General features: G+C 39.9%; 1 protein-coding gene across 8 annotated transcripts in view; it reads right to left on the bottom strand.

Annotated features, from left to right (window-relative positions):
• Window positions 1-1,822: 1,822 nt before the first annotated feature.
• RAPGEF2 (Rap guanine nucleotide exchange factor 2) overlaps window positions 1,823-12,556 on the bottom strand; it is a 324,533-nt gene continuing 313,799 nt past the window's right edge. For 6 of the 8 annotated variants that reach the window (XM_032803442.2, XM_032803444.2, XM_032803443.2 and 3 more), the window contains 4 exons: window positions 10,810-11,035; window positions 8,377-8,936; window positions 4,652-4,957; window positions 1,823-3,791 (listed from right to left, as the gene is read on the bottom strand). In XM_032803442.2, coding sequence (XP_032659333.1) covers window positions 3,766-3,791; window positions 4,652-4,957; window positions 8,377-8,936; window positions 10,810-11,035 — 1,118 coding nt within the window. In that variant the 3' untranslated portion in view covers window positions 1,823-3,765. The remainder of the gene's footprint in view (window positions 3,792-4,651; window positions 4,958-8,376; window positions 8,937-10,809; window positions 11,036-12,556) is intronic. The other 2 variants (XM_032803445.2, XM_032803447.2) reach the window with 2 other exon arrangements.

Below are 12,556 nucleotides of genomic sequence, written 5' to 3'. Positions count from 1 at the left end.
CTAGTGAAATATGGTTTATCTTGCCACTTCAACCCACGCTCTGTGCAAACAAACATACCACAGAATACCTTCATCTTATCATTAGCTCGCCTTTATAAGAATTCACTGTTCATCGGAGCTTCTGATTCTGTTGGAGCCAACTGATTTCTTGATTGCTATAACCAAAAGCCATCCCTACTGAACTCAGCAATAGTTGCGGGTCAAATTTAAATACCTATTACTTTTTTGCGATGGTTTCTTCCTAACAGTTGTCCTAGAGCCACCGAATAGAAGAAAGGGAAGGCATAAAACAGAGGGCAGTGGATCCGTATAATACAGCAGTATAACAAACATGGAGCAAAATGACTCACTTGCAAGTGAATCACACACAGAGGCGGCTCTAGCTTTTTTGCTGCCCCAAGCACAGCAGTCAGGCAGCCTTTGGCGGCTTGCCTGTGGGATGTCCCCAGTCCCACGGATTTGGCGGCATGCCTGTGGGACGTCCGCCTGTCCTGCAGCTTTGGCACACCCGCCATTGAATTGCAGCCAAATCTGCGGGACCGGCAAACCTCCCGCAGGCAAGCCACCAAAGGCTGCCTGACTACCACCCTTGCAGGGACTGGCAGGGTGCCCCCCCAGCTTGCTGCCCCATGCACGTGCTTGGAGCACTGGTGCCTGGGGCCGCCGCTGATCACACACATCACCACACCAACTGGGGGAAAATCAGTCAATCAAAAAATCTGTCATGATTAGTATTCCCTAAGAACCATTGTTTGCAGGAGAAATATTTATAAAGTATTCAATATAAAAGAAATGTTTATTCCATTTCTGTTAATGATAGCCCTGTGATAGCCTTGATCTGACTTGTTGAAATTCACCCAGAGGCATGAGCCACAGATTAACATGGATTAGTTACTGCAAAAACAACAAAAATATCACCTCCCCCCAAAAATCCAATCCTATTTAAAATTTACTGGGCCTTGAAGTGGCACATATTCCAGAGATGAAAAGTAACTGCAATGATCACTTGACTCTTACATGTCCAGTGTTCTTTTATTAAAACAGGTACTATACATATTATTTGAGCTTGAGTCTGGGGTGTTTTTTAGGGTTATATTATGAAAGGTTATAGCGAAAATCCAAACAAGCCATTTTGTGCTCTTTTCTTTAAAGCAGTAACTTTCATTTGGAAATAATACTTGACTTATTCTTTTTTTTAAATACAAGCCAAATATAACCAATGGATAGGCTAAGAAAAGATGTTTTAAACCAGTCTCCTGTACCCAATTACAAGGAGCTCGAGTTTACAATGCCCACAAAAGAACAAACACTTGTGACATTATATAGATTACAGCATCTGGCTTTTGTTAAAAGGGACACTTTCAGGTACTTTTCATTACATGCAATAGTTTCAGGTTTCTAAGTAGGTAACACATCTTTCCATACTTCTCCTCACCCCACATTTTGTAAATATGGATTCATTGCCTCCGAGTCTTATGGAGTCCCAAGCCAACATGGCCCTCCTTATTTACCTTGCTTGTCTATGTATCAACAAAAATGATGTCAGCACAATCCTTGCCTCTCTGATGCCTCTGCTAGCCATTTTGGTTTAGTAATGGACTTACTAATTTATTGGCAACAACACAGTGGGTTTAAAAAATCTCCACTTCAATTTTGTACCTGTTACTTGATAGTATTCCTTTAATAATCATGTACAGCAAAGTAAATTATTTTCAAAATTGAATTTGCTCAAATATGATGAACCTGTAAAATGTGTAAGAATCAGTATGGACTGCATTAATGTTATATTTATTTATTTTTCAGCTTCATACAAATCGGATGTAGAAGCATAAACATAGTACATTTCTACCATTTTCAACAAAAATATAACCAATATGTACAATTATTGTATTAAAAATACAAAAGGGATACAGACTCCACCAATGTCTTTCTAAAAGACATACAGGTACAAGTAGTATCAAAAGTATGAGGAAATCACCAGTTAATTGTACATTCTGCACTTGACATCACAGAGTGAACTGAGATTAGCAGTCCTATGGTCTACAATTACTTAATGCTTATATAATATTTGTGCAACTTGTGATAGAGCTAGGTTTCTGTCTTTCTATACGCACATGAGGTCAATAGCCTATATAATAAAACTGGCAAATAATGCATATTACATGTAAAATTACAAATTCATAATCGACAATGTGATATATAAGCAAATAGACAAAAGCCATGATTACAGGAGAGAGAATAATTAAATAAAGCACTGACATTGTTTGATACAGTGAAAAAACACTGCAATTTGATCTTTAAAGTTGAAGCTATTTACGTTTATCTACTGATCAATATGATCAGCTGAGTTCAATGGAAAAAAAAAAAACCAAGACCAGCAGTTCCTCACATTTGAGTACTACTCGGATTGGCAGCCTTCACTTTTCCGGAGTCTGTGCAAAAACAACACAAAAATAGAGGGGAAGGATCATTTCAGTCATTATAGGGTTAATAGCAGCTGTGAGCAGGTGGTTGCTACACATTGGCCTTTTCTACACATGCAGTGTTCCATAAAGCCATTAACAGTTGTGACTATTTCTGCATTGCAAAGGCTCGCGTGTCTAAATGTGTTTTTTCATAATTTAAAGGCTTGTTTATTCCCTAATGCCAAGTCAATAGAGAGATTATTAGAACAGAAATAACAGCTGACATTAGCTGTGACATTCCAAATTGCCTTCACTGCAATGTTATCCAGTTCATTTTTCTCTTAAAGTAACTAACCTTCTAACCGTAGTAAGACAAAAATATAATTTAAAGGTGGGGTTTACCATCTGTCTCATTTGAATAGGACTTAAAAAAACAAACAAACAAACAAAAAAACTATGCCATCCTGTATTCCACAAGGCACAGGTATACAAATTGTATGGTACAAACTATACAAGTTGTCCTGTTTTCCCCCATTAGATAGTTGCAAGCACTTAGTACTGCATTGGTACTAGACCCATTTCAAAATACTATCCTATGATTTACAAACTTTCTAAGACTCCAGGGTGGGGCACTTTAAGAGTGGAGCTAGGTGGTCAATGAAAGGCTGTATCCCAAAACCCTTCCTGCCTTCCATTCAGCCCTGCTCAGCCATATCAGTTTTGTTTTTAGGAGCCCAGGCTGGCAACCCTACTAAAAAGTCTGAAATAATACTGTAATTATTATGCAGGTGTAACATTTGCTTTCTGAACACAACAACATACAGCACTGTAACAAAGGCATTGTAAACAAGCAAACAAGCACGGTATACTTGAAGGATTTCAATGTGTTTTTCTCTTTGTACGTTAAAGGCTCAATGTCATTTGACAACTAGCATATCTCATTATCCCAATGAGATAAAGTGCTAGGATTATGATTAAAATCTAAAAGGAAGATTTCAAAACCCTTCCAGGCATTGGGAAATGCAGCCAGAGTTAATCATCTTGATGTGATGATCTTGGAATTTGGAATGATACTGTGTGATGTGGCAGACAGAGACAGTGGTAGCTTGGAGATTGCTGCACTGTGCATTTCAAGCAACACAGTTTGAAAAGTGCCAGGGCGATTTCTTCACAGTATTTCACATGCAAAGGGAAAGGGGGGAGGAATGGGGGAGAAGAAGCCCCATGCTGCTTTAAGGCAGGGAAGGAGGCAAATAGGTCTACCATCCTTTAATTATAGTTCCAAGGCTCCTATACTAGGGACGTCTTCTTGTGCTCTCCTTTAAGGTGGCTCACTCTGGATCCAGAAAAGCCCCATTTCTTAGACGGCAGAGACTTGTTCATCTTCTGCAAACAATAGGATGGGGGGAAAATAAATTTTAATCAGTTTAAAACTAGATTGCTATTGAATGAAATAAATTTGCTCTGTTCACACATATTCCATTCCTCTGTAAAAATTAAGCAAATATTTATTTGCTACAGGTAATTATTTTTCCCTCCCTTTTCCCTTAAGGTAAAATCTCAAAATCATAAATTCAGAGCATGCTTTGTTATTTTAAATGAAGCAAGCCAGCTTTAACTATAGAATCATCAAGAGTGTATTTCTTCGGAAGTGTATTTCCAAAGGAAATAAGACATAGAAGCATCATATCTGTGTGGGCTTGGCTTTTCCTCCTCCTGGAAAGCACAACATTCAACCAGAGACTACTAAATCTCTAATAGCTTAGTGAGGTATCTTGCGGTTGGCCCTGGTTGTAGTTGTCCACAAACCACTTCATTTTCAAATGCTTTTATTTAAATTAAAACTTCTGAGGCCTACGTGGCTTATAACAGTGTTCACTGGTGGAAATGTCAAAACGTCTATGGGTAAATTCATAAATCTTTCACAATCACATGAAAATTTGTAAAAAATAAATAAATAAAAAAAATTAATGATGCTTGAAAGATTTCCTTGGTATCCTCAGCTGCAGAGCTCAACTGAATAAAGACTGCACAAAACTTCTAACTCAACATTTTTAAAATAAATTAGACTCTCTGGCATAAAACAGTAAAGTTAGAAACAAAAAGGTAAAAAAAAAAACCCTAAAAAAAATGATAGGTGGAAAAACAATTACATTTAGAGCCAGAATTTCCAATGCATGAGAAAATGCTCATGGACTGTTTAAATCTAGCCCTTAATTAATGTTTTGAAAACATTAGAAATTTACCATCCTCCTCTGTGGAAAACCCTTGAGACTGATAGAGAGCAAGATGTGGGTCTGACTCATTTGGTTTGTGCCACTGAGGTTTGTTCACAGGCCTGCCAGCTGAGTGACCTTGTGATTGCTGCTGCAAAGTTGAAGTCCCATGGGTCTCACATGTCCGTGCTACCATCCTAGACCTCTGAAGTGCTATGTTGTAATCCGGAGGTTTTCTAGTTGGATGGGAAACTCCTTCCGCAAAGTCTGCAATAGGTATTCCTACATAACCAGGGGGAGTTGGAGGTGGTTCTCGATATCGACCTTCTTTTCGTGCTGCAGAAAAATAATACACTACCATAAGAGACAGTAACTTGGGAAAATATGTTCAAAACATAATTTGAGCAATGAGAAAGAAAGAAATATCTCAACCAAATTGAGATCTGATCCAAATACAACAGGTTAAGATTTAAATATTATACAAGTATCAACATTATCACCTTAAAAACAGAAATCATGTAAGAAACACTTTTGGTAAAACACAGTATAGACAGCATGACTGTGTTTTCAACATGCAGGCAATGGTTATACTTGGCTAAGCCTCTTTTAGTACAGGACAAAATATCTTACTGTCCATTAAACTGTACACGCAGTAGAATTACGCAAATTAAGTGACGTCTCCACTAAAACCCCGAATCTGCAAGAACTTATGTAAGTCAATACAATTACCCATTGAAGTCACAGCACATGAAATAAAGCACATAGGTCTCTGCAAGTCAGGACCTAATATACTATACTCTGAAGCTTTAAAATACCGTCAGTCAAGAAAAAAAGGTAGCACTCACAAATTCAAACAACTCAAGTCCCATCATCTCATTAAAAAAATATGTGGACTTCCCAGATGAAGGAGCAATGGCAGATATTCAGTTGTGAACCAAAGTTCTTGAGTTTGGTAAAATTCCCTCTGCTTATTCAGTTTTATGCTAGCTTCTTATTAACATGTCTTTCAGGCCGCAGAAGTTTCCATACCTTCCCCACAGGTGTTAGAAATGCAAATCAAATACTGTGACAAGTAGTTTAAAAACTGGGAAATTAAGAAACTGAAAAAAATTTCAGAGGTTAAAACACCTATAGATATGAAAACTCTAGTCAGAGTTTGGAGAGTCTTAAAATCTCTTTAGAGTAACAGTTTTCATTAGGTGCATATTAATTAAGATCTCAAGAAAATCCTTTCTAATCAGTCATGACATGGGACAAGAAAAATCAACAATGGGAAAAATCTGCATTTCTCATTCAGGGTCTTCCACTGATTTTGTGTCATTTACTGTATTAATTCTATCCTTCAAATTCCTCCCTAAAACACACTTCTACCATTAAATTTTCAAAAAATGATGACTAATTATTGTTTGCAGTGTTGATCCCAGATACTATTGGTCAACTTCCTAACGTCTGTAAATAGTTTAACTCCTTTGGGAAAGGACAGCATCACATGTTTGTACAGGAGTGGTCAAATTGTCAACACAGAGGATAAACAAAATGCACATATACTGAAAAAGAACTTTTAGTCCTCTGGCAGAGAGGACCAGCAGCAGAGTATGAACTACTACAGTATGGTGTTTTTGAGTCTACATTTAGAAAGATTTCACAAGGGCACTAAAGTGGTCACTTTGACTCTTAATTATGATCTTTTAAATTACGGTGTTGACACTGAACATAGAAATATTAATAAACATGTAGCCAATGCATTCATCTAGTGCGACAGAACAGATCTGTTAAACCTTCCTATTTATTTGAAAGGACGATGCATAAAGACTGTTTCTTTCTTTCTGTAGTTGAGAAGGTGCTGAATCTCATGGAAAAAGCTCCCTCAGAATTATATAGTGTGAAATTCACCATGTTAAATAAAGAATCTATTAATGTAACTTGTGCTGATGGGACCTAACAATATTATAAATAGGAAGAAAAATGGTTCTACCACAGGCACTAATCTCTAATATAAGGCCAACTGTATTGAACAGTGGCACTGTGTTTGAACAGTGGCTCTTTTCCAAATGCAATCTAGGCGGAGGGAGTGTGGAAGAAATTTTAAAGAGGTTTAAGGGTTTCCGAAACAGATTGCTATCCGAAAATCTCAAATATAACTTTCTCTCTACCAACATTAAACTATTCGCTACTCTCTCCTCTGGCTTCTGTTATCAATTTTCTGCGCGTATTCCTACTTTCAATTTCATGTGTTTGTCTCTTCCCTTCCCTTCTTCTCTTCTTTTTTCTCATTCTTGAAAATATAAACCATTTTGTTTTCTCTTCACCTCTTTCCTCACTTCCCTGTTAGTCACTCAAATCAACTCTGATGTGCTGCCACCACACTAGCAGGATGTTCTCACTTCACTCTACCCCCATTTATCTCCTTGTTTTCTTTCGCTTTGACGCCACTCACTTCTTCCACCCAAGGATTATATCAGTGCTCCTATTCCCGATCACAGTACTTCATCAGTTGCATAGGACCAATATAGAGTTAAATAGATATGTCCATTGGAAGATGCATTATGCTGCTTCTGTGGGGAAGAGCTGTGCAAGGATAATAATAATGCAGAAGCAAGCATCCATTGATGCTCAATTGGATGGAAATGAAATGACTGGAACTTTCAGGCTTCTCTTATATTTCTGAAATCGTTATAAACTATATTTTTTTTAGACATAAGCCTCCTAGTGGCATGGTGGATGTTTGCTGCCTTGCTCAAGAGCAGAGCCTGGAAGCACATTTGTCAAGCCTGTCATTCCACATGCTAATGGAAACTACATGATGTGAGTAATATTAGAGATAGGCCTCAATCAAAACATCTGTTCTCCTTCATCCTTTGAGAAAATTCAGATCTGCAGATGAAACTTTGGGGGCTGGGCCCATTGCTAAGCAATATAGTTTGTTTCTGAATGGAAATGATGTTTACCATTACGCCCTAACTACACTGTCATGTTGGCAGACCAGATAGTTCTCACACAGTGCCATATGTTCCTTCAGGATGAGGATAGACTGAAACGGGGGAGAGGTTTGAGGGAATAAAATGGTTACAGAAAACAGTGGCCTCAGATTGGCCAAATCCATCTTGCACAGGTAAAGGGGTAAATATCTGGATGAAAATTCAACCCAGAAAAAAATAATTTAAAAAGTAACCTCACTTCCTTTAGCAAAAGGTCTGTCCTAGTGTTCCAGGTCCTTGATTTCCTAGGCACCAAGGCAGACATCTTCAAACGAGGGTATCTGAAGTTAGACATCTAAATCTGTATTTAGGCACTAAGAGTGACCCAATTTTCAGAGGTGATGAACATCCACAACTACCACTGAAGTCACAAGGACTTGTAGAGTAGAACAGTGAGAGTCAGGTCACATTTAATGAGATCCCTGCATACAGACTTCAGTGTCTTACTTCAGTCACCCAAGCTTGAAAGTGGTGACCTAAACACATTAGCATCTCAAAATACCAACCACCAACAGTTGAGTTGAAGTATTGATTTTATGGCACTTGGGAAGGAAGTACAAGAGGCCACATAACTCAGGAATGAGTATCTATATTACAAAGTGATGTTTTTCTCAGCAGCAGCACACACAATTGAAGGGCAAAATTTGAGAGAAACTACAAATTGACTGTGCTTTTTGCTTTAAAAACAAATCAGATTAAAGCAAAATACTTATATAGTAAATTCACATCTATATGTAAATGAACAGGATACTTCACGGTAAACAAAATATAACTTACCAATAAGCCCCTTTGCACTACTTGATGATACAGTTATATGAGAGGACATGGGAGCTGGCTTTGACTCCTCTGCTGTTACAGATGTTATGCTACTGGTTTCAGCTTCAATTGAAACATCCTTCCCACCCCGCCGCTTTATGGTACCTGTATCACCTTCTGAGTCCTCTCCCCAGTAGCCTGTTGAGGATGCCCAGCTTGCTCTGGACTGTGCTTGATCAAGGCCCTCCCTACCTTGACTCTGCCTGCCATATTTTGTGCCATGATCGGGGAACATCATCTGGTCCATATGACTGCCTGAGGCCCATAATCCTGCCCCATCGCCTGAACTATCGAAATGAACATGTCCAAAAGGAAGAGTCTCCCAGCTTCTCTGGTGTTGTATTGTCTGTATGTTGTCATGAGAACCGCTTGAGCAAGAAGTCCAGCTGCCACGGCCACTGTCTGCGGCATCAAGTGAAGTGCGATCCCCCTGATCCTGTGAAAGCTCTTCTGTACTGGGAGAAGAAAGCACAGTTGCTCCAGCATACAGGCCTCTGTTCTCTGACAGTGGTGCATATGAACTAGATTTAAAAGATAGAAAGAAAGGAAGAGAAATTTTACAATGATATCATAAGTGATAATCAGCAAATCAGAACTGTGAAGCATTCATTGCTTTAAAATCCAAGAGCATTTGACAGCTAATGAAAAACACAGTTGATACAAGTATCATCTATAGCATAGCTTTCCTATATCCAAAGTTTAATGTAATTCAGCGGTTGGAAGCCTATGGCATGCATGCCAAAGACAGCACGTGAGCCGATTTTTAATGGCACGCTGCTGCCTGCCGGGGTCCCGGCCACCGGCCCCGCTCAGCCCTCCGGCATTAGGGACAGAACCCAGGAGTCCGGAGCTCTAGTCTCCGTCTACCTCCCACCCCCTCAAACAACTACAGCCCACCTGGAAACCTAGGAATCCAGAGTTATAGCTCCCAGAACTTCTCACCCACGCGTCAGACACCAGCCCCTTCCAGGAGCCCAGGAGTCCCAACTCCCACTCCGCTCCCCGCCCTACCCTCCTCACACCCCCAAGCCTCTGCCCTGATCCCTGCATCCCCCTCACACACACCCAGCCCTCTGCCCTGACCCCTGCACCCCCCACTACCCCAGCCCTGACTCCAGCTCTCCCACACATACCCAGCCCCGCCACATCCTATACCCTGACTCTTGCATCCCCCTCACATGCCCCTAGTCCTCTTCCCTGACTCCTGCACCCTCCTCACACCCCTCAGCCGACTCTTGCACCCCCACACAGCACCAAATGGGAGCTCCTTCACTGTCCCCCCATTCCCATCTGCACCTCTCACACCAAATGGGAGCTGCGCAGGTAAGCATTCCAAACCCAACCCTGAGACCCTTCCCTCATTCTAGCTCCTGGCCATACCCTACACCCCAACCCCCAGCCTGCTCCTGACCCCCAGCCCAGTGCTCAGTGCAATCCCATCCTCAGCTCAGTGCAGAGAGAGAGAGAGAGAGAGAGAGGGAAAGAGAATGGGCTCGAACCAGGGGGAAGGTAGGTACCCACTCTATGTGGGCAGGGCCGGAACCTCAGACCGGCAGTGAGCTGAGCAGCTCAGCCCACTGGTGGTCTGGGGTGCCAGCCCTGCTCACCCCACTGCTGGTCTGGGGTTCTGGCTGCTGGTCCCACTCAGCCTGCTGCCGCCCTAGGTGAACGGAACCCCAGGCTGGCAGCGGGCTGGTGGCGTAATCTCTGTATTTTAATTTAATTTTAAATGAAGCTTCTTAAACATTTTGAAAACCTTGTTTACTTCACATATGACAATAGTTTAGTTACATAATATAGACAGAGAGATACTTTCTAAAAAACATTAAAATATATTACTGGCATGTGAAACCTTAAATTAGAGTGAATAAATGGAGACTCAGCACACCACTTCTGAAAGGCTGCTGACCCCTGATGTAATTGGTACTAACTAACGACTTGGTCAATTTTGAGTACAGGGCATTCTTTCGGTAAGACTATCCTTGACAACAAAGCACTTCAGCAGTTACTAAAAAAGTATTGATGAAAATGTGACATACTTCGGGATTCAGTTGAAAGGTTCCCCCCCATCTGTAAAATAAGGATAATACTGTACTCAAAACACTTCTTGTCACAACACTAGCCTGCCACAGGAGTGAGGATCACCTGTAGCATTTATAAATGCTCTAAAGGTAAAGAGCAGGTGCACGTAGTTACTGGCACTGCTGCAGACAGCAGAACAATGTGGGATTGGGTATATTTTCTCATCTGAACGTAAAGTATTATAAAAACAGAGGTAATATAGAAGTGGTGACCTAGAAGGAGAGAGTGGAATTCTCTCACAGAAGGGTGAAAATTTCTACAACAGATGCAGAAGAGAGTTTTTTCAAAAACATAAATATATACAATTCCTACCCTAAGCTGTATTGATCTGGTTCAATCATGGCTCTTCTATCAATTCTCCCCACACCAAGATTAGTCTCCACAATGCTGACAGAATGCCTCTGTCTCCTCTCATCATTCAGTGACACTGGCATGGAGTCAAATGAAGAATTGCTGACAATACTAGATCTGGAAGAAATTTCGCTGTGACTAGAATCTGAAAAGTTATCCACGGTGCCACTGGGAGCCAAAGTATAACCTGCATAAGGATCAGAATAACATTAAATAGACATTCTAAATTTACAGCCAAAAGACTTCTTAAAGAAAAGTTCAAGCATTAGCATAGATATTCAAAATCAGTACTATTGGAGCAAATACAATTACGGATACATTTCATTAAGAAGAGCAGTACTGTATGCAACAAAAATATGCAACAAGACCATCATTCAAATGGGGTCGTTTTATTTCTGAATGTAGGTTTAAAGATCAGTGGCAACATGAAATATTTGTATTTAGAAAAGTCTGATCTCTTCTTTACAAAACTACTGCCAAATTTATCACTTCCTGGTGGTTTTGGATCTCTAGAATTATATTAAAACATTTCCCTCTGTAGGACATAACACCCAATCTTGCAGTATTGTTTATGTCTATGTATGTTAACACAGACTAGCGGGGGGCTTGGAACATAGGAACTGCCATGATGGATGAGGCCAGTGGCCTATGTAGTCCAGGATCATGTTTTCAACAGTGAGCCATGCAGGAAAGGTGCAAAATACCTTACAGTGTTACCCTCTGTCCCTAGAGAAAGTTCCCTTCTAACCCCCAGTAGTTAAAGTTTGCTTTCAGTCCTGAAGTATGAGGAATTACATTCCTTCCAAACCTTTAAGTATTTGCTAAAACAACTCTGGACATACGTTACCTATGTAAATATCTTCCATTTTTCAATTCTGCTATGCTTTTGGCCTCAGTTATACCTGCAACACATTCCACAAGCTAGTTGTGAAAAATTATTTTCTTTTACTAGTTTTGAATTTACCAGCTTTCAAGTTCATATTATGAAATAAAGTGAGCAGAAGATCCTGATCTACCCTCTCTTACAAAAATTATTTTTTACCCTATCCCTTCTCTTACTCATCTCCAATGGTAACCAATCTTAATCTTTTCAATCTCTCTTCATATGAGAGTTTTTCCATTCTCTTAATCATTCCCCTCACCTTACCAAAGGTTCTCAAACTGAGGGTTGTGAGGTTATTACATGGGGGGTCGCAAACTGTCAACCTCCACCCCAAACCCTGCTTTGCCTCCAGCATTTATAATGGTATTAAATTTATATTAAAAAGTGTTTTTAATTTAAAGGGGGTTACACTCAGAGACTATGTGAAAGGAGTCACCAGTAAACATGTCTGAGAGCCAGTGCTCTAAACCCTCTTCCATAATTCTTCCAAAACCTTTTTGGAGGTGGGGTAACCAGAACTAAACACACTATTTTAGATGAGGATTTTACACTGAATTAGATATTATTGAAGTATTTTCCTTTTTCTCCATCCCATCTCTTGGTCCCATTCTAACATTTGGTTTACTTTCTTCACCACTGCTTGTATTTCTTTTGGACAAAAGAAGTCAAAACAAAGCAAATATTTGGGAAACACCACCATTTAAAAATGTTATTGGGGATTTCTGTTGTTTGATGACAGAAGGTAAACAATTGTTGAACACTTAATTCTGCAGTTCCAATTCCAATGTATATCTATGTGTATAGTATAGAGAAGGCAAATTAAGA

Source organism: Chelonoidis abingdonii, chromosome 5 (assembly GCF_003597395.2).
Source record: "Chelonoidis abingdonii isolate Lonesome George chromosome 5, CheloAbing_2.0, whole genome shotgun sequence".
In the NCBI taxonomy this organism is placed as follows: domain Eukaryota; kingdom Metazoa; phylum Chordata; order Testudines; family Testudinidae; genus Chelonoidis; species Chelonoidis abingdonii.
The sequence above is the reverse complement of the archived record's forward strand: the minus strand, read 5'-3'. Positions and strand labels throughout refer to the sequence as shown.